This window comes from Planococcus citri, chromosome 5 (assembly GCF_950023065.1).
Source record: "Planococcus citri chromosome 5, ihPlaCitr1.1, whole genome shotgun sequence".
Taxonomy (NCBI): Eukaryota; Metazoa; Arthropoda; class Insecta; order Hemiptera; family Pseudococcidae; genus Planococcus; species Planococcus citri.
In genome coordinates this window covers 9583486-9603539 of record NC_088681.1, presented here as the reverse complement: position 1 = coordinate 9603539, position 20054 = coordinate 9583486, and the positions used below count along the sequence as shown (strand labels likewise).

The 20054-nt window shown below is 35.0% G+C and overlaps 1 protein-coding gene across 5 annotated transcripts; it reads right to left on the bottom strand.

Annotated features, from left to right (window-relative positions):
- Positions 1-4835: 4835 nt before the first annotated feature.
- On the bottom strand, positions 4836-20054 carry LOC135846310 (maltase 2-like). Of its 5 annotated transcripts, none has more exons than XM_065365318.1 (12): positions 16836-20054; positions 16586-16698; positions 16291-16511; positions 16011-16190; positions 15776-15936; positions 15575-15700; positions 15233-15477; positions 13642-13837; positions 13311-13554; positions 11361-11556; positions 5121-5264; positions 4836-5036 (listed from the first exon to the last, which is right to left on the bottom strand). In XM_065365318.1, the coding sequence occupies exons 3-12, from the start codon at positions 16475-16477 to the stop codon at positions 4883-4885; spliced, it is 1833 nt and encodes a 610-aa protein (XP_065221390.1). In that variant the 5' UTR covers positions 16478-16511; positions 16586-16698; positions 16836-20054; the 3' UTR covers positions 4836-4882. The 5 variants fall into 5 exon arrangements, 4 of the variants coding, with proteins under 4 accessions (XP_065221390.1, XP_065221392.1, XP_065221391.1 ...); XM_065365320.1 differs by having other exon boundaries at positions 16291-16496; XM_065365319.1 differs by having other exon boundaries at positions 16586-20054.

The following is a 20054-nucleotide window of genomic DNA, read 5'->3' as shown; positions in this document are numbered from 1 at the left end:
GCTTCGCAAAACTCAAAATTTACTATTTTTGGAAAAATAATTAAAAATATGGAAATGTTTGAATCATTCAAATAATTCCCATGACCCATAGTACTGAAGTGGACGAACAAAAAATGTCATTCTATCATGACAAATTGCTCATCTTCAAAAAAGAAGGGGGAATCAACAAATTGGCTCAGATCTATCACACACAAACCCAGAAACTTCAACAAAATTATGGTGAAACGGCTTATTTTACTCATTCCATTACACGTTGTACATGTGTTATGTTATAGGATGTGTAGTTTATGTAGGCATCTACCCATGATGATGAAATAAAACGTACAATATTACTTATCCAATTGGTTTTTAGTGTGCGTAGCACACTATTAGTTTCGGTCTGAAAGTGGAAAAATTCTTTGGAACGAATGTTCTCTAAGATGGATGGACCGATTTTTTTGAAATTTTTGTAGGTAGGTGTGGTTTAATGTGAGGCATGGAACGCCGTAATTATAATTGCAATTACTCAATTAGCTTCTTGAGTAATTGCAATTAATTACGAAAATTTGTACCAAAAAAAGAATAAAAAGGGGAAAAGGGCCATATCAAAAGGAACGCCGACAAAAGCAAAGCCGACCTCAGTTAAATTTCGAAATTTATGTAACGCCACAGGGGTTCTAAATCTTTTCTATTGTTCAATTTTTGAATTTATTTTTCAAAATTGAACAAAGGAAAAGATTTTATCAAAAGTGAAGCCGACCCCCTGTGGTGTTATATTTATCAAAAGGGAAGCCGAAATCCGTTTTAAAATGCAACACTGCAGGTGTCCTAAAATATTCTTATCTACAGTGTTATCTTTCCGTTTGTTCAATTTAAAACATTTCTCTATTGTTCAATTTTGAGAAAGGTTTTTAGAACACCTGCAGGTGTTTCATTTACACACATTCAGTACCTAGACACGGCAAGCAGGTGGTTACCCTTTTGGAATCAAAACCCACCAGTCATTTGTGATTTTGCAGTGCTCCCAAGAGGTTCTCTCAGTACCTAGCGCTTTTGGAGTCGCATATGCTTTCAACTCAGGAGCTTTCAGAATAGCATAGTGTACTTATTCGGAATCGCTTTGTGCTTTTTATTTCAAAATGACCTTGTGTTTTTTTTCAAATTCGCGTTCTTTTTTTTCAAAATTGCATTGTGCTTTTTTTCAAAGTTGTGTTGTGCTTTTTTTTTCAAATTCGCAATGTGCTTTTTTTCAAATTCGCATTCTTTTTTTTCAAAATTGCGTTGTGCTTTTTTTTCTAAATCTCGTGGTGCTTTTTTTCAAATTCATGTTGTGCTTTTTTTTTCTAAATTGCGTTGTGCTTTTTTTTCAAATTCGCGTTGTGCTTTTTTTTCAAATTCGCGATGTGCTTTTTTTTCAAATTCGCGATGTGCTTTTTTTTTCAAATTCGTGTTGTGCTTTTTTTTGAAACCGAGTTGTGCTTTTTTTTTCAAATTCGCGTTGTGCTTTTTTTTCTAAATCTCGTGGTGTTTTTTTTCAAATTCATATTGTACTTTTTTCAAAATCGCATTGTGATTTTTTTCAAATTCGCGTTGTGCTTTTTTTCAAAATCGCTTGTGGTTTTTTTTCAAATTTGTGTTGTGATTTTTTTCAAATTCGCGTTGTGCTTTTTTTTCAAATTCGTGATGTGTTTTTTTTTTCAAATTCGCTTTGTGCTTTTTTTTGAAACCGACTTGTGCTTTTTTTCAAATTCGCGTTGTGCTTTTTTTTCAAATTTGCGTTGTGCTTTTTTTTCTAAATCGCGTTGTGATTTTTTTCAAATTCGCGTTGTGCTTTTTTTTCAAATCACGTTGTGATTTTTTTCAAATTCGCGTTGTGCTTTTTTTCAAAATCGCTTGTGCTTTTTTTCAAATTTGCGTTGTGCTTTTTTTCATATTTGCGTTGTGCTTTTCTTCAAATTCGCGATGTGCTTTTTTTCAAATTCGCATTCTTTTTTTTCAAAATTGCGTTGTGCTTTTTTTTTCAAATTCGCGTTGTGCTTTTTTTTCAAATTCGCATTGTGCTTTTTTTTCTGTAGTCACGTTGCGCTTTTTTTCGAAATCGCGTTGTGCTTTATTTTGCTTTTTTATTGAAATCGCGTTGTGCTTTTTTCCCCAAAATCTTGTGCTTTCTTTTGCTTTTTTTTGAAGTCGCATTGTGCTTTTCTCCGAAATCGCGTTGTGCTTTTTTTCAAATTCACATGCTTTCTTTTCCAAATTTGCGTTCTTTTTTTTTTTGAAATCACGTTTTAATTTCGAATTTGCGCTGTGCTTTTTTTCAAATTCGCGATGTGATTTTTTTTCCAAAATCGTGTTGTGCTTATTTTTTCGAAATTACGTTTTTATTTTCAAAATTGTTTGTTTTTTTTAAAAATTGCGCTGTGTCCTTTTTTAAAAAATCTTATTGTGCTTCTTTTTTCAAAATCGTGTTGTGCTTTGTTTGGAAGTTGTGTTTTTTTTAAAAATTGTGTTCTGCTTTTGAAATCCCAATTGCGTTTTTTCAAAACCGCGTTGTGCTTTGTTTTTCAAATTCGCGTTGTGCTTTCAAAATCAAAATTGCGTTGTTCATTTCGAAATTGGGTTTTACTTTTGTAACAAAATAAGCGAAGCACACTGTTGCTGCTGCGCTTAGCGCAGCTGCGCAGCTGTCTAGTTTTTATTTATCTTGCTTTATTTCTACAGAGTCTGGATTCTCTCGAAAAACCTGGGAAAATAATTCGTAAATTTGTAAATATTTATTTAAGCAGTATTTTTCAGTTTTTCACTGCATAGTGCATGTAACGTGTAATTTAGAAAATTGAGTCCATTTTTTGAGAATTATTCCAACAATAGTGAGGAATTATTTCATATTTGTAGCAAAATTGTGGAAGAGAATGGCAATTTTCCAAGCTGAAAAAGGTAGAGAGGAGGCCAATTTTTGTCCACTTAGAACAGAGTTAGAACTGAATGACTTGCCCCATTTTTTATACCATTTTGGAAACCATGTTTTTTGGGCCAAACTCTCAAATTTATGAGCATCTGTTCAGCCTTTTTAACAATGGTAATAAATGAAAGAAAGTAAAAAAGAGGAGGAGCTCAGTTTGGAAGATTTTCAAAAAATATTTCATAGTACATGCCTAGAGATGTGCACTTTTCAGAAAAGTAATTTTGGTGAAATGAAAAGTGAAAAGTTCATTGAAAAGTGTGAAAAGTTGTGAAAAGTGTGAAAAGAAAATCTTGTGATTTTCATTTTAAAGCTCTCTGCAAGAGCTTCAAATTGATTTATTTTTTGCCTATCTAAAACACACAAACAACAAAATCATTTTTTCCACCTAATTAATTGAATAAAGGTAGTTTTGAGTCTTTCTAGAGCCTCTAACATTTTTGGGTTTTTCAGTTTTGAAAAAAATGTAGTGAAAAATATCAAAAATGGGTGCTGAATTGCGAAGGTGGAGGAGTGGAGAGAGTGAAACTTGATATTTGACTTCATCAATGAGGTCAGTGATCTCTGATGAGTAAATTGATTGGTCACTCGCTTTTTTTTTTAGTGAAAACTGAAAAGTGAAGTGAAAAGTAGGAACTTTTCTTTTCAACTTTTCATTGAAAGAAAAGTACTTTTCACTTTTCACTTTTCAGACTGCACATCTCTATACATGCCTACATAATTTTTGATCTCTTGTGAACTTCCTTTCTGCTGTGCAATAATTCATGTAAAAGATCAATTTTTCAACTTTTGCCTATTTATACCCCACCAAAAATGGAATGGGACTCGTCAAGAATTTGCTTTCAATAATTATAGGTGCGTGGAATGCGATTATGTATATAAAATTATCTCAAATTTGGACCAATTGGCTATTTTGCTTTTTCGTAATTTACAAAAAATTGAAAAAATTTACCTCTCATTTACGAAGTAGTTTTGAAGGGGAGGGGAGCATACTACACGTTGAAGTGATATTCATATAAGTCCCATCCAACAAATTGAAAGCATTTTTTCTGATCACTTCCAGTTTGGTTCAGGCCTTTAAGGGTTATTGTACCTATGTGTCACACAGTACTCGTCTAACCAGTAACCACACACACAAGAGTATGTATGTACATCTGCACTTATGAGAGCTTAACGATGTAACGAAATCCCTAAACAACCGAAATTTCTGATCTGGAAGGCTAAAAACAGGTTATACATAATTTTCCCTCTTCATATAAAAACGTCTGAAAATCACTAAAAATCCCTGCACAATTTGAAAGTCAGCTGAAAACCACTAAAATTGTAAAAGCACTCGATTCCAAACTCGATGCGTGATGATTCTATGAAAATGAACGGAAAATTACTGCTCGAGCGAAGCGAGAGCAAACATTTTTTGACAAAATGGATCCAAAAAACATTCATTTTGGCATGTTTTAATTTAAATTTTAGCTCGCAAGAATAAAATTTTTTTTAGGGATTTTTCCCTGCAAAAATGCAAATCCCTGAAGAACTCCCTAGACTGCTTCAGCGAAGTGGAAAATCCCTAGATCTAGTTAGAAATCCCTGAATCTGGCAATACTGTCGTCGAGCAGCGAGAACTAACGTGAAACAACTGCAAGTTTTGAGTAATTCAGGCTCAAGATCCATCAACTTTTAACATGGCAACTGTAAAGGGGAGAACGTTGTTCCGAGGATTAACAATTTTGTGTTTATTCGTATGGTATTCAACAGGGAAACATCACCTAGTTTTATTGTAAGAGAAAGGGGTACAATTTAGAAAAATTTCGAATTGAAAAGAGGAGTCAATTTCTAAAACGAATCGCAGAGGTTATTTTTTCATTGGAGTATTATGATAATCTTAAATTCTAGTCAGCTGTTTTTGTCACGAGATAATTATAGTTTATTGTCGAAGAAATTTACATCTTAAATTTCTGATGAATTCTTATTTATTCTCGGGTCGATTAATTGCGTTCTGAATATCGGAGGTTCGGTTTGAGCTCTGGTGGTTAGAACAATGGCGGATAATGGCCTCATTGAGAAAATCCTCGGAAACTTGGATACACTTAGAATTTGATCTCTGTGAATATTGAAAAGTACGTTATAAGAACAAGTTTTGCGTATGGCATTGGAACGTTTATCTTCAAAACTAACTCCAACGTACCCTTTTACATAGCCTGCATTAACACTAGCTACAACCACTTGCAAAGTTGATGGCAAGTTGTTGATGACGTCGTGTAAATTGACCGGTTCGATTTCACTGCCAACATTCAAAACCGTTATGTATGTTTCGTATCGGCGATACGATCTGTGAAATTGTAAGAAAAATATGTTGATCTAGTAACGTGTTCTGGTAATGTGGTTAGTAGAACCCAGGTGCAGTGATTAGGCTACATATCTAGGTATTTACCCATTAGAGCAGATTGAGAAGAAAAAAATGCCAGAGGGGAGGATATTGACCAAATTCATCGGAAACCTTCATTTTGAGATGAAAGTTGCTCAGAAAAAATTTCAGCTGAGGTGGTGGTTCCGAAGGGGGATATTGGTTTTCAAAGAATGAGAATTATTGAAAAAGTCGTGGTTTTTTCGTTTGTAGCCTCTACTCAACCTGTTTTGGGAAAAATGACCCAGTTCCAAAATATAGTTTTTATCTGACTATTTTCATGGTTCAACTGAGCGGTTGAAAATGTGTAGATCGCTTATTTTTGACTGATTTCGTGTTTTGGAAATTTTTTATTCCAAAATATTTCCCATGAATTTATTAAGCCAAAACATGGAGAAATGTCATTCCTGAAACTGGAAAAATATTTTGGAACGCAGTGGTGTCATTTTTTCAAGCCATTATTGCCAATTTTAAAAAATCCTACAAAATAACCAAAAGCTTGCATCTCGGGTGTTTGAAGTCGGTAGTAATGACCAAAAAATTGGCACCACTGCGTTTCAAACTATTTCCGAAATATAGTGTTGCAAGAGTGGAGTAAGAGTAGAAGTAAGGAGTACAAGGAGTGAGATTTTTTGAGGAGTATATGCTTGGAGTAAGAGCAATCTATGCTGTAGTGTGGAGCCATACTCCTATGATGGAGTACTCCCACTGTTTCAAAAAGGAGTTGAAGTGGAGTTGGAGTGTTGCCGAATCAAAACTCCTTACTCCTCTTTTTTTTTCTAATTTTGTGACTATTTACGTCAAAATGTTGTTGTTACTCACATCAATGGCTTAGTATAAGAACCTTGTAAGTCCAGATTTTTTAGAAAATGCTTTTATTGTGGTTTCTTTAGTAAAAAACAACCAGGAATCCGAATTTAAAAACCTCGTAAGTCTAAAACGCATCCTAGCGCTTTAATCGGCGAAAATCCAACATTAAAAAACACGTAAGTCCGACTTACGAGGTAAGTACCTACATGAATTTCATCAATTTATTGTAAATTTGAAAACCTCGTAAGTCGTCCTTGTTAAAAACCACGTAAGTCGTACGTAAGTACGATGAAAATCTTGTATGTCCTTCCAAAGCGCTTTAATCAACTAATTATATTTTATCAACCTATAAAATAATTAAAATATCATCAGGCCATACCATTAAGACCTCTAAAACATAATAATACAATCTATATCTGCAAATAACGAAATATGAATGTGTTGAACGTTTTTTGCGTTCTCCTGAAAAATGTAGGATTTTGGACTTACGTGGTGGGTGGTGTTTATACCAAGCCATTGACATATTTTTAATTCTTTTGTTTGCTTATTTTACTGTTTTTTATAGTTTTTGCGCTGGTTGCGAAAAACTATATTGTTTTCTCCATTCTCAGTTTTCACACTCCATGAAATTCACGAATTTTACACTTCTAGCCAGGGGTGCTAACCTTAATTATTTTAATTAAGGTTACCGTTTCACTCCAATTTTTTTGTTGACATTTTTCGGTTTTGATTTCGGTTTCGGTTTTGAAATTCAAAATTTCGGTTTCAGTTTGGGTTTTGGTTTTACTCACAAAAATTCCGGTTTTGGTTTCGGTTTTCGGTTTTTTTGGGTTTCACATATTTTTTAAAAAAATTTCTTTGCAACCCAAACAGCAACAACCAAGGACCCAATTTGTTAGGTTCAGTTCATTATATTTATCAATTTCCCTGGATTTTGACTTTCAAGTCTCAAAAGTCAAAAATTAGAAAAAATCTCCCCAAAAAAATTTAAAAACCGAAAAAAAACGAAAAAAACCCAACAGAAAACCTTAAAAAACCGAAAAAAACCCAAACTGAAAACCGAAAAAAACCGAAATAAATTATATCGGTTTAGGTTTCGGTTTCACTCACACTGCTTCATTATTTTTGTTCTGGTTTTTTACGGTTTTTAAAAAACCTATGAAATTTCGGTTTTTGTTTTCAGTTTGGGTTTGAAAATGGCTAAAATTATGGATCTTATTTGGGTTTGGGTTTGGGTTTTCGGTTTTTTGCGGTTACGGTTAGCACCCCTGCTTCTAGCCGAAAGCCAATAGCCAATTAGCGTAATGTATTTCAACAGATAACCAATTAGAGAAATAGCGTTTAAAAAGCCAATCAACGATCAGTATTCGTAGAAACCGATTGCGAGACTGAATTTTATAAACTGAAATAAATTGCATTTTCTAATTTCTTAAGTTGCTAGAATCATATCTCCTTCAAGTATTTTGAGTGAATACAGATTTTTTTCAAAACTCGTTGAAGCACGGATTTTTCTCCCCGAAAAAGGCTTTTTTTCGCTATTATGTGCAAGGGAGGGGGTGGGGGGATTTTTTGCCTCCAACATTTTTTTTAATGGTACCCAACAATGTTTCATCAACATTTCAGAAATCCGAGGACAGGGGCATTTCACCTAAGTATTTTACCCAGGAATACCCTTCAGGCTATCTTGATATAAGCACAAAAACTTCTGCGCATGTAGTTTTACGATCACGCGGTGTAAATGAATTTTCAGTTACACAATTCTGAGGTAAAATTTCACGCTGAACAACTTGGTTCTCTTCGATTTCAGCCATTTGTCCATATTTTTGGAGAAAAACTCAAAAACCCCATGCAAGAAAATCATAGATGAGTAGTACTATAGTACTACTTCAGTACTATTTCTATAAAACTATTGAGTACTAATTCAGTACTGTAGAACTAAGTAGTACTTAGTATTACTTCAGTACTACTTCTGTATAACTAATCAGTAGTACTTCAGTATTGGGATACCAAGTAATGCGATAGTACTATTCCAGTACTACTTTAGGTAAGACTATTCAGTACTATTTCGTTATTGTGGTATCAAGTAGTACTATAGTACCATTCTAAATACTACTTTAGACAAATTTCTCATTTTATGGTCAATGTTCAAGCTTAAACTTGAGGAGATCATTGCAAAAGTAGCCCTTGTCACATGAACTTTTAGACCCTTTTCACTCGATTGCACCTATTGCCAGCTGCGGAGATCATGTTGTAATGATGAAATGACCGTCAAGTTGGTCTACCCTGAGTAGCCCTGAGAGGAATTGCTTTATAGAGTTTACATTCATGATACTGGGTACGCTCAAGGGAGAGCTTTGGAGATTGCATAGGTTCATGTGACAAGGGCTACTTTTGCAATGAGCTCCTCACTTGTTTGTTAAAAATAGGTATGTGAGTTTGAATTTAAATTATACCTGCCCAGCACACGTTTTTTCTGAAATTTAAAAAATTAAGTAGCTAATAAATACGGCAATTATTTCTATATGCTCGAAAAAACAGCAAAAAAACGCTTATAATAAGTGGTTACAATCTAAAAAAAAAAAAAAAAAAAACTCATTTCATTAATATTATTGTGCTAAGAAACCAAAAACAGCAGAAATAAGTGCTATAAAACTGCTCCATCATGGGTAGGTATCAAAATGTAGGTATGTATTTTCAATGAGCTATCAAAAAACCTAAAAAAACGTCAAACATTAATTTTTTTTAAAACACAAATGCATCGATCATCGTTTTTAATTTTCATATTATAGGCTATAAAAAAACATTCATTTTTTTGTATTGACAATTTCAAAATTTTTGTTTTTTCCCATTTTTCAAACTGATTTTTGCTGTTTTTCCCCCACAAAAAAGATGTAACGACCTGAAAAAACCTCAAAATCAAAGTTTTTTTAAACTAAAATAAGCATTTGCATTTGTTTATTCCAAAAATATGCAAAAATATGCGCTATAAAGTGTCATCATTTGTCTCAAAATTGCATGAAACTGACAAAACGTAAAGAAAATTGCCATCTGCGGTATTTGGTGCAGCAAAAAAAATATGCGATATCATTAAAACAATTTCCTTACTAATAATGTACTGCAATTTTTAAAAAAATGAAAATATTTCAGAATAACAAGGATAATGTGCTTATAATTGTTCAAAATGTGCTATATCCATTGAAGTCCCCATAGTCTAGTGGTTAAGGTTACGCAGATAGGAACGTAGGGTCGCAGGTTCGAATCTCAGGTTAGGAAGGAAATTTTCGTTAATGGAATTGGATGGTATATGAATTAATGATTCGATGGATAAAATGTAAAACGATTAGTAATAACATGAATCGTGCCAAATGTACTCAATATTTTTAAAAATTAATTTAAAAATTTTTAAATGTAGTAAGGGTAAGGGCACCAATTATGGACCAGTCCGCAATATGGACCAGCGCTTGTTCTCGTTGGTAATTACCGCAATCTGTAAGGAAAAAATGTATTCTGATGTATTTTTCATCAAAAAAACGAATGAGACAAAAATTACAGCTGTAAAGTCAAAACTCGCTGAGAAATTTACAAAAAACTATTTTGAGACACTGAAAAATTTTTTTAGTGTGTTTTTCAACTATTATTAAAATATATCTGTGGTGTAATTTTCTAAATGTCATTGATGTTTATAATATCAAAAAAGGATGTAGTTTCTGCTGGAGTGATCAGTTTTTGCTAAAAATCAGGGTATGTACAGAAATTTTTGGTGCAAAGTTTTTTTCTATGGGGTGTGCTAATATGGACCACCTGTGATATTGAATTTTTTAACAGCCTCTGAAAAGGGGAATGCTTGAAATACTTTTTTTTTGTTCATTTCTACTAATAAATATGATGTTTTGAAACGTAAAAATATGTTTATTTTGAAAATATTCTTTAGGTGGTCCATATTAGGCGTCCAAAATTTTGAACTGTCATTTTGACACTCGTCATTCAACAATTTGAAAAAAATATTCAAAATTAACCTGAACTGCTTAGAATAAGTGTTTTTGTTCATTTCTAAAAATAAATATGACCTTTTGAAAAATGTGAAAGTATGTTTATTTTGAAATTTTATAGGTGGTCCATATTAGGCGTCCAAAATTTTGAACTGTCATTTTGACACTCATCACTCAACAATAAAAAAAACATACTTAAAGTTGACCTTCACCCCTGAAATTTTGTACAGTGTTGGTGGAAGGATGGAACTTCATTTTAAGCCTTTGTGGAGGTTTCTACCTCCAATAGTTTTCAAATGGCAATCCTCCAAAAAAAAGTGGTCCATATTTGGTGCCTCTACCCTTACTAGGTACAGTTCTTTTGAGTAGTACTGCAGTAATACTTTTTCAGTAGTACTACAATAATACTTCTTAGTAGTACTGTCAGTAGAACTGAATTGCTCAATTTAGTACTACTGCTTTTAGTAATACTTTCAGTAGTACTATTTTTCTGCATGGGAACGTGGTTTTTGAAGAGTTTTTTGAGCTTTTGAGCTTGACCCACCATTCCAAATGGCCGGGTGATGACTTCTATAGAAAGTAGACCTAAAGATACATATTTGACGAAAAAATCGTTTTGGTATGTTTTTTCGTTCCGGAGTAATGTCGATTTAAAGTTTTCTTTTGTCCCCCCTTCTCCCCCCCCCATGTGATGAAAAATTCTGAAAAAATTCAGGGAGGTACGCCCATGTACCTTCTAACTATATTCGTTTACAGAATCAATTTATCTTAATTACGCGCTAATACAGAATTTTCCCCCTGAAAAACGCGTTTTTTGGCCCCCCTGGCCGAGGGGGGTGGGGTGGGGAGCGGGCTATGAGCCCAAAATTATTTTTTGGGGGTACTAAACATACCCTGTGAGTTTCATAGAAATCTGAGGTTAAGGGCATTTTGCCTATCTTATCCGGGGGTACCCTTTTCAACCTCTCAGTAGAGCCCATAAAAGGTAGGAGGCTTGGGTCTAAATCAACGCAGAATCTCAAATACCTATTTATCTTGTAAAACTGGAACATTTTTCCCGAAGCAAGTTGAGTTGCGTCTAAAGCACAAAAACCACAATTTTTTCGAAAATGCTCTTTCTTTGAAAACCCATAAGTATAACGCACTTTCTGCATCTTTGAAATCGTCCGACATTTTTTTTTTCTTGAGATGTACTCTATAATATTCATGTTGATATAGGTACCTAGTAAACGCGTAGACCCATTCAGAAACAATGTAAGATTTGAAATTTCCCATTTTCATGGTTTTTCTTTTTCTGATCTGCGACAGTGCTTTGAACATATTGTATCTGCTAACTTCTTGGGATTTTTGCTTTTCAACGTTTACTTTCCAATAATTTGGATGCACAGGAAGCCACGGTATGTACTTTGATGTGAACCCTGAAGGACATGAATTTGGCTAATTTCGAATTATATATATATAATTGTGTACTTCTACATCACAAGGGCCCACTTTGTCGATTTTAGTTTAGGAGATATTAACCAAAACGTGTAAGAAAGTCGATTTTGACAAAATTGGTGTTTTCACGGTTTTGGGTACCCCTAACCTGGGTACATCACATGCCATTCGCGGATTTTTGATACCATGACTTTTTACAGACTTACAGCACTAAAAGCGAAAAAAGAAAAAGGGCCCATGTTGTCGATAACCGGTTTTTCATAATGTTCTCCCTCCAACAACCGCATGAAACCACCTGAAACATGTTCGTTAAGAAAGGGCCCACTTTGTCGATACCAAGCATTATATTATTTTTATTTTGGCCAAGTTTTGCATATTATGTGAGGGCGCATACGGAAAGGGACAATACAACCAAAAATGAATAAATATTTTTTTCCAGAAATTGTTGTAGAAACTCTTTGTGTCTTTAAGAATCGAATGGAACCTTCCAAACCCTCCAATAACTCCTATTTTCATCGAAACTTTTTGTTTTTTTGTGAAGCATGCTTGAATTTATTACTCACAAAAGTAGAAAAATGACGCAAAAAATTTGAAAAAATAAGTTAAAATGTATAAAAAATGAAAATTTTACAAAAACTCGTGGCTTTAAAAAGAAATTGATATAAAAAAATCATAAAAAATTTTCGCCCCTGCAGAGACTCGAACTCCCTACCTCTGGCGTGATAATCCACTAATACAGTCACCTAGCCACCGGTATTGATCTTCAAACTCGGATTTTTAATAGTATATAACTAATTTTATGGTGAATCTAAATAATAAATACGAGTGAAACCAGCCGCAAATGATTTTTATTTTTAAAAAAAATGAAAGTTGAGTACTTTTTTTGCGATCACAAAAATGGGTACGACTTTAGAGATGAAAATGACCGCAAATTCGTATTCTTCATGAAAAAATACATTAAAAACATAATTTGAAAAATATAATTGATTCCAAAAGCTCACCAAAACTAACTGAAATAATTGTACATTTTTTTGCATAAGGTGAAAATTCAGTCCTTTAGTTTTCCGCGTTTACCGGACGTACGGTACGTCCTAGCAAAAATCTGATGACATTGATCTCAAAGAGAATTAAATTCTCTACAATTTTGTTTACATGAAATTTTCGTAGAACGCTTAATTTCGAAACTTTACGCCTTTAAAGTTGAAGAAACGTATGTAAATTTTTTTAATTTTTTGAAAAAAAACAATGAAAGTTAAGCAGGTTTTTTTGCGATTACTAAAACGGGCATGACTTTAGAGCAAAACTGATCACGAATTCGTGTTCTACGTGAAAAAATACATTAAAAACGTCATTTTTAGCATAATTTTGAGTAGATATTAGGTTTTCAAAAATTTTAAAAGCTTACTAAAATGTTTTTTTTTCCTCAAACTTTAAACGCGTTTTTCTCAAAACTATGTTTTTTAAAACTTTGACTTCAAAAATCTGTAAAATCGCGAGATTTTCACTTTAAGACCCCCAGTTTGGACCATTGGAACCGAAATTTTGTCTAGTATGGCCCAGTGGTCTTAACTCCATACCGACAGTATGGGCCCTTTTGACGTAGAAGTACACATATATACTTAGCTTTCTCCTCGTCATTTTTCAAGGGGTAGGGCAGAGGAGTTTTATTATTCTAAGTTAGGTAATAGGTACATAATTATGAAAATTGATCGAAATTGAGAGTTTTTTTTTTTACCTGAATTCATCGTATCGTCCCATTGCATCGGCAGTCGTTCACCATCCCTGCTTTGAGCGCTGGGCGAAGCATCATTATTCGGATCTTTCCTTTGGTCAGGTCGAACGTAGCTATTGGTCATACCAATTTCTTGCCCATAATAAACACATGCTATACCAGGCAGCATCATCATCGTGATGGTTACAATGTCCATGTACTCTTCGCACAATCTTCTACCGATTCTCATATTATCATGATTTTCTGCCTGTTCATATGAAGCTAGGTTAGTAGTTATGTACCTAGCGGTAAAATCACCACTAAAATGTATTATGGAGTTTCTAATAGAACTCACCACCCAATTTGGAGTCGCATCTTTCGGCATATTTTTCAACCATCTTAATATAACATCGGCGTATAAGGTAGCATTCACGAAATTATGCAGATCGACGAATTCAAAATTAAAAGGAAAGTGCGTTATGCCATAATTGTCTCTGCCATAATAAGCCATAGTGTGATTTATAGTGGTGTACGCTTCGGCTACCAAAATCCTGCAAAAATAAATATTTACACATCTACTTTTTTTCTACTCGTAATCAGTACTCTCTAAATTTAAAGCAGTCAAATTTCACTGCTTAGCAGTCACGACATTTTGCCTTTTTAAAGCAGTAGTTTTTTTTACTGCAAAACAGTGAAAAATTACTGAATTGGTCAGTCAAAATGATTTTTTACTGACCAATTCAGTAATTTTTCACTGTTTTGCAGTAAAAAAAACTACTGCTTTAAAAAGGCAAAATGTCGTGACTGCTAAGCAGTGAAATTGACTGTTTCAAATTTAGAGAGTACAATTGTCCAGCAAGAGTTTTTTTTAAAAAATGCCTAGTAATACTGAAGTGGAAGATACTGCCAAAAATAATAAAGCCGAAATGATCAAAGAACTAAAAGAAGTCCTCCATGGTGATGAGTTTCTTAAACCGAAAAGGACATTCAAATCTTCGACTATTATTCCGAAAGTCATGGCAACAATCTCCACCAAAAAGAAATTCCAAAGCATTCAAGTTGACAACGTCAAAAACAACAACCAAAATTCCGCTGGTAATACAGACATAGATAAAATTGCTCCGATATTTCTTGCGGACTATTCGAACTACTTCGATGAATTAACTAGGTACTATTAAGAAGATTGTCATTAGTGATTTCAAGACAAAATTATTGAGCAAGCAAATTCGTATTTCACTCTCAAGTACCAATGATTTTTGCAACCTGACAAAACACTATGATGAAAAACGTAAAAAATACTTCACATTCCAAAATGTAATCAGCTTGCCACCTACAGATTCACGATACCCCCTATTTTTTTGCTAAAGTTACTGGACTATTGTTACATCACGTTTTTTGACGTTCCAACCCCCTCAGCTCGGCCCCTATCAATGCTAAGAAAAAAAATGACACATTTTTGAAATCGTCGTAAAATTTCGCAACTTTTTATCTGGACTAGTTTTTGATTGCTAAATTTATTTACTGACAATATTCGTTTGAATGCGTGACTTTAAAAATTTGAAATACAAAAGTTCAACTTTGGGAACCACTGAAATGTGGGGTATCACTAAATGAGAACGGTCATGGGTAGATATTTCAAGAGTGATCCAATACGAGTTATTTGAGACCACAAGCACCCCCTTACCCCCTTTTGGATGGGATTTATTGGCCAAAACAGATGACAACGTAGGTGCTCAATTTTCACAACTTTGAGAACCCCTGGGTCGGTTTTGCAATTCGATCTCAAAAATGTAATGGTGGTTTCGGGGTCGGGAAATGATCCCCTTTCGAGGAAATATCGCGAAAACTGTATATCTTTCCGGTCCCACTCTCGTATTGCGATTTTGAAACGATAGACCGACATGGTACCCTTACTAAGTGGAACAGACCCATGAACTTAGACTCACCTTTCAAGTTGTTGTCGTTTCTCCATAGTGTATTGATCCGTGAAATCCCGGAGTTCGTGTATAAATTCATAAGATTCCCACAAGTCGGTCGTGTATACGTGTTTCAAGTCGTCGTACCTAGTAATTTGCGTTTTGTTTGGATCTACGAATGGCTCGTCTCTGAAATATTCATCTTCGATAAAATGCATCGTGGCATCCAGTCGGAAACCAGCCACACCTCGGTCCAACCAAAATTTCATGATTTTCTGAAATTACATTGTTTGAAAATACTCACAGTTTTGTTTTTTTTTGGAATGTGGATCACTAAGTGCTCTTTCGTCTTCTTTGATGCGCTGTGCTTACCTTTATTTCTTTTTTCAATTCGGCATCGCGTAAGTTGAAATCAGGTTGTTTAATGGCAAACTGGTGTAAATAAAATTGGCCTCTTCTCTCATTCCATTCCCAAGCACTGCCTTCAAATAAATTCACCTGTGTGATTAAAAAGGAAAGAATTAGCAATTGAAAGATTTATATATGAGATGAGTGACCTGGCATGGCACGTACCCAGTTATTTGGCGGAGTGGGCTGTCCTTTTGAATCATATCCTTTAGGATCGACCCATACGTAGAAATTTGTGTATGGATCAATTCTTTCGATGGACTTTCCAAACCAAACATGTTCGTCACTGCTATGGTTGATGACAAGATCACATATCAGTTTTAAACCTAAGAACAAATTTTCCATGATACGCATCGTTTTTTTTTTAATTCCCAGAGAAATGATTTCCGGTGCTCATCACCTCGACGTCTCATCTCGTTCATCAACTCGTTAAAATCTTCCATTGTTCCGAATACTGGATTAATTTCAGTATAGCTAGATACATCATATCCTGAATCCATCATTGGCGAGAGAAAGAATGGCGATAAGTGAAGCGTTTCGATTCCCAAGTCGACGAAGTGATCGAGTTTGTTCGTAATTCCTGAAAAAATAATATTCGATATTAGGTACGAAATTATTCACAAAAAAAGAAGTGATAAAGAACTCTCTCTTTTATACCTCTATCTAGGTACATTACGTACCTTTAATATCACCCATACCATCTCCATTGCTATCTTTGAACGACTGTACGTAAATTTCGTATAAAATCGTGTGTTTCCACCAATCAGTATCCAAAGAGAAACTGTTACCAGCGGTAATCAGTAATAAAATTGGTAGTAGTTTGAAATGAACGATGAACATTTCTGCCTTTTTTTTCACACTCGGCATTGGAATTGAAACTGAATACCTACATATTATGAGACTTCGAGCAATCGTTGAATCAATTTATACTAGGATTCATTTAATAAGTGATGAAATTATTGTAATATTAGGTACCTAAGCGCTGACAGCGATTTTATTCGTCTTCTTTTTGAGATAATACGTAACTTGATAAGGTGTTAAACACTCGAACATCCAGGCACCGCATGGTATGACCATTCCTTGTTTGTCTGAAGAATTAATTAGTGACACAAGTAGATTAATTTTCGATAATTTATGAACACTAACTACGAACCTTGCTATTTTTGTAATTTTAAATTGGTATGTAAGTACTACATATAACGCAAATATCTAAGTAAGTACTTACTTGAATCCGCAGGTACCTATTTATGGAGTTGTAAATAATAATTTGGGGATTTAGGTACTTCGAGTATTCTTGGCACACTTATGAATCTTGAATAACGATGCAGTTTTCTGTCGAACATTCATTTTCTCGTTAGATACCAATTACAATGGTCCTATAAGCAGTCGTCGTCGTCGTCGTTTCCTTATAAGCGGTAGGCCTATTGGCCTGTCTGCTGCGGTGTGGAACCTGTTGAGGATGAGCCTGAGGTATCCGTGAGTTTCCTCCTTGGTCTCCCTCTGCTTCTCTTCCCCGTTGGTGTATATTGGAGGACCTGTTTTGGTGATCTTGTTTCCTCCATCCTTTTGACATGATTTCTCCAATCTTTCCTATACTGTTTTACCTTCTTCATGACTGGCTTCACTCCGAGATCTGCTGTTATTTTCTCGGATGGGACTCTGTCTCTGAGAGTCACCCCTGCCGTTCTCCTCATGAACTTCATCTCTGCTGCCGTTATTCTTCTTTTATCAGATTTCTTCAGTGCCCATACCTCGCTTCCATACGTCATCATTGGTATTGCTAGGGTATTGTACACCTTCAATCTTGTTTCTTTTCGCACCTTACTGCTTCTCAGGGTCCTATTTATCAGTCCTGTGACTCTCAGGAACTTTGCAATCTTTCCACCAACATCTACTTCTCCCTGGTATGATATAGTGTTTCCCAGGTATTTGAAATTGTTGACCTGTTCAATGATTTTTCCATTTATTACAATCTTGCTTCTTACTGGCTCCTTTCCTTTGAAGGCCATTGTTTTTGTTTTCTCTGAAGATATTCTCATATCATACTTTTCTGATGTCTTTGTTAAATTATACATTGATCTCTGTAGGTCATCTTCTGTTTCAGCTAGTACTGCTTGATCATCTGCGAATAATACTGTTGATATTTCTTGCCTTCTGTCTGTCTTGATTCCTTTTGGCTTCATTTTCTGCCATTCTTTTACCATGTGATCCATGTACATGTTGAATAAAACACAAGACAGTGGGCATCCCTGGCGAACTCCTCTGTTTATTTCTGCTTGTTCTGAGAGTTTATTTCCAATTCATACTCTTATTCTAGTGTTCTTATATATGCTGTTTATCACCTTTCGCATTTTATATGTTATCTCTTCATTTTTTAGGACTTCAAACAGTTTTTTTCTATTAACCCTATCATATGCTTTTTCCAGGTCTATAAAGCACATGTGTGTTTCTAGGTTGTATTCGATCCGTTTTTCCATCAGTAGTTTTACTGTATAACTTGCATCAGTGCATGATCTTCCTTTTCTAAATCCGTTTTGACTTTCTGACAGCTTTTCATCTGCATGCTCTGCCAGTCGTTTTGCCAGTATTTTCGCATATATCTTGTAGCAGGTGTTGAGTAGACTTATTCCTCGGTAGTTTTTCAGGTTTGACATATCGCCTTTCTTGAACAGTGGTATTACAATTGCTGTTTTGAAATCTTCAGGTACCCTTTCTTCTTGGTACATCCTATTTAGGAATTCCAGAAGTCTTCTTTTAAATTCACCACTTGCATATTTGTACAATTCTGTTGGTATGCCATCTTCTCCTGGAGCTTTTGCATTTTTTGCTGTTCTCAAAGCTTCTTGAAGCTCTTTAATTGAAATTCTGTCTTCTGTTTCTCCAATTTCATCTTCTATCTTTGTATCTTGTGCATTTTCATCACTCCAGAGTTCTTCAAAATATTCCTTTGCATCATTGATTTTAATCTTTGGCAAACGCACTCTTTCGTTAAAATTTGTGTCAATTCTTCTTATGATCTTGTACACCTTTGGCCGTAACTTGTATGTGTCATGCTCCAGGAATGTGATGAAATTTTCCCAGCTCTCTCTCTCTGTAATTTCCTGGACTTTCTCTTGACTTTTGCCGACTGTTTTCGATATTCTTCACCATCAAGTATCAACCTCACTTTTTGTGCTCATGAATTTTCTAACTGCCTGTCTTTTCTTTTGTATGAGTTCTTGGATTTCGTTGTCCCAATTCTTTATTCGCTTGGCCCCAATTCTGCAAGGAACCATTCCTAAGCTTTCTTTTGCTGCTTTTGTCACAATGGATTTGATATTTTTCCATTCTTCTTCTATGTCCTGGCTTGCTAGTATCTCTTGACTAATGATATTCATCCGTCTTTGGTACAGCCATTGGTTGGTTGGGTCATCCAGGGCTCTTGTGTTGATCTTCTTTTCATTTTTCCCTGCTGGTATTCTTGTTGTTTCCATTCTCATTACTCCTTGAACAAAATGATGGTCAGTGCCTATTTCTAGGCCTCTGTATGTTCTTACATACAAGAATTTCTTTGCGGCATTTTCATTGGCTATGAAATGGTCGATCATTGAGCTTTGTCCTCTCGTATTGCTCCATGTCATCTTGTGATCTTTCTTGTGTTGGTAGAATGTGTTCATGATTCTTAATCCGTTGAAAGTGCAAAAATCTATCAGTCTTTTCCCATTTGTATTCATTCCTTCTGTTCCATACATACCAGTTACTGTCTTTACACGCTTATCTCCTACCTGAGCATTCAAGTCTCCTGCTATTACCAATTTATCTTCTGGATTTACTGCTTGTACTGCCCTCTGTAGTTGCTCGTAGAACTCTTCGCTTTGTTCCTCTCTTCCCTCTTCTGGTGCATATACTCCGATTATTGTAAGAAAGTCTTTTTTCAATCTCATCCTTGCTGATACAATTCTTTCATGCCATATGTTGTATGAGTCGATGTTTTTGCGGTGTTTATTATGTATGTGTAATATCACTCCGCCTGCAGCTCTGGTTTTCTTGTCGACTCCACTGTAGATAACGATGTAATTTCCAGATTCGATTGTTCCACTTCCTTACTTCTTTGTTTCAGACATCACGGCAAAGTCTATATTTCTGCTGCTTAGAATTCCGTTTATTTCTGCCTCCTTGGCTGCATATCTTCTTACATTCCAGTTTCCGAATTTGTATTTCCTTTCGTTAGCGTGCGTTTTTATTTTAACCAGGGGTTCACCTCCGCCTGGGATCCCATAGTTCCATCCGTTTCCTGTTGTTTGTGAGTTTTGAGTAAGGTTGATTTTCGTCTGACTTGGTTACCAGCCATGCCAGATATATCACGGTGATAGGGCTGCTATCTAGGCCTCCGCGCTTGCCTGGTCCTCTTTTAGTCGCCTTTTACGACAGGCAGAGGGTACCATAAGGATATTCTTGACCCGTC

Coding starts and splice junctions, on each gene's coding strand:
- LOC135846310 (XM_065365319.1), bottom strand. CDS start 16,477: ATGCCGAGTGTGAAAAAAAAGGCAGAAATGTTCATCGTTCATTTCAAA. Junction 15,937..16,010: donor GAACGAGATGAGACGTCGAG/GTGATGAGCACC, acceptor ATTTGTTCTTAG/GTTTAAAACTGATATGTGAT. Junction 15,478..15,574: donor AATTGAAAAAAGAAATAAAG/GTAAGCACAGCG, acceptor ATGTAATTTCAG/AAAATCATGAAATTTTGGTT.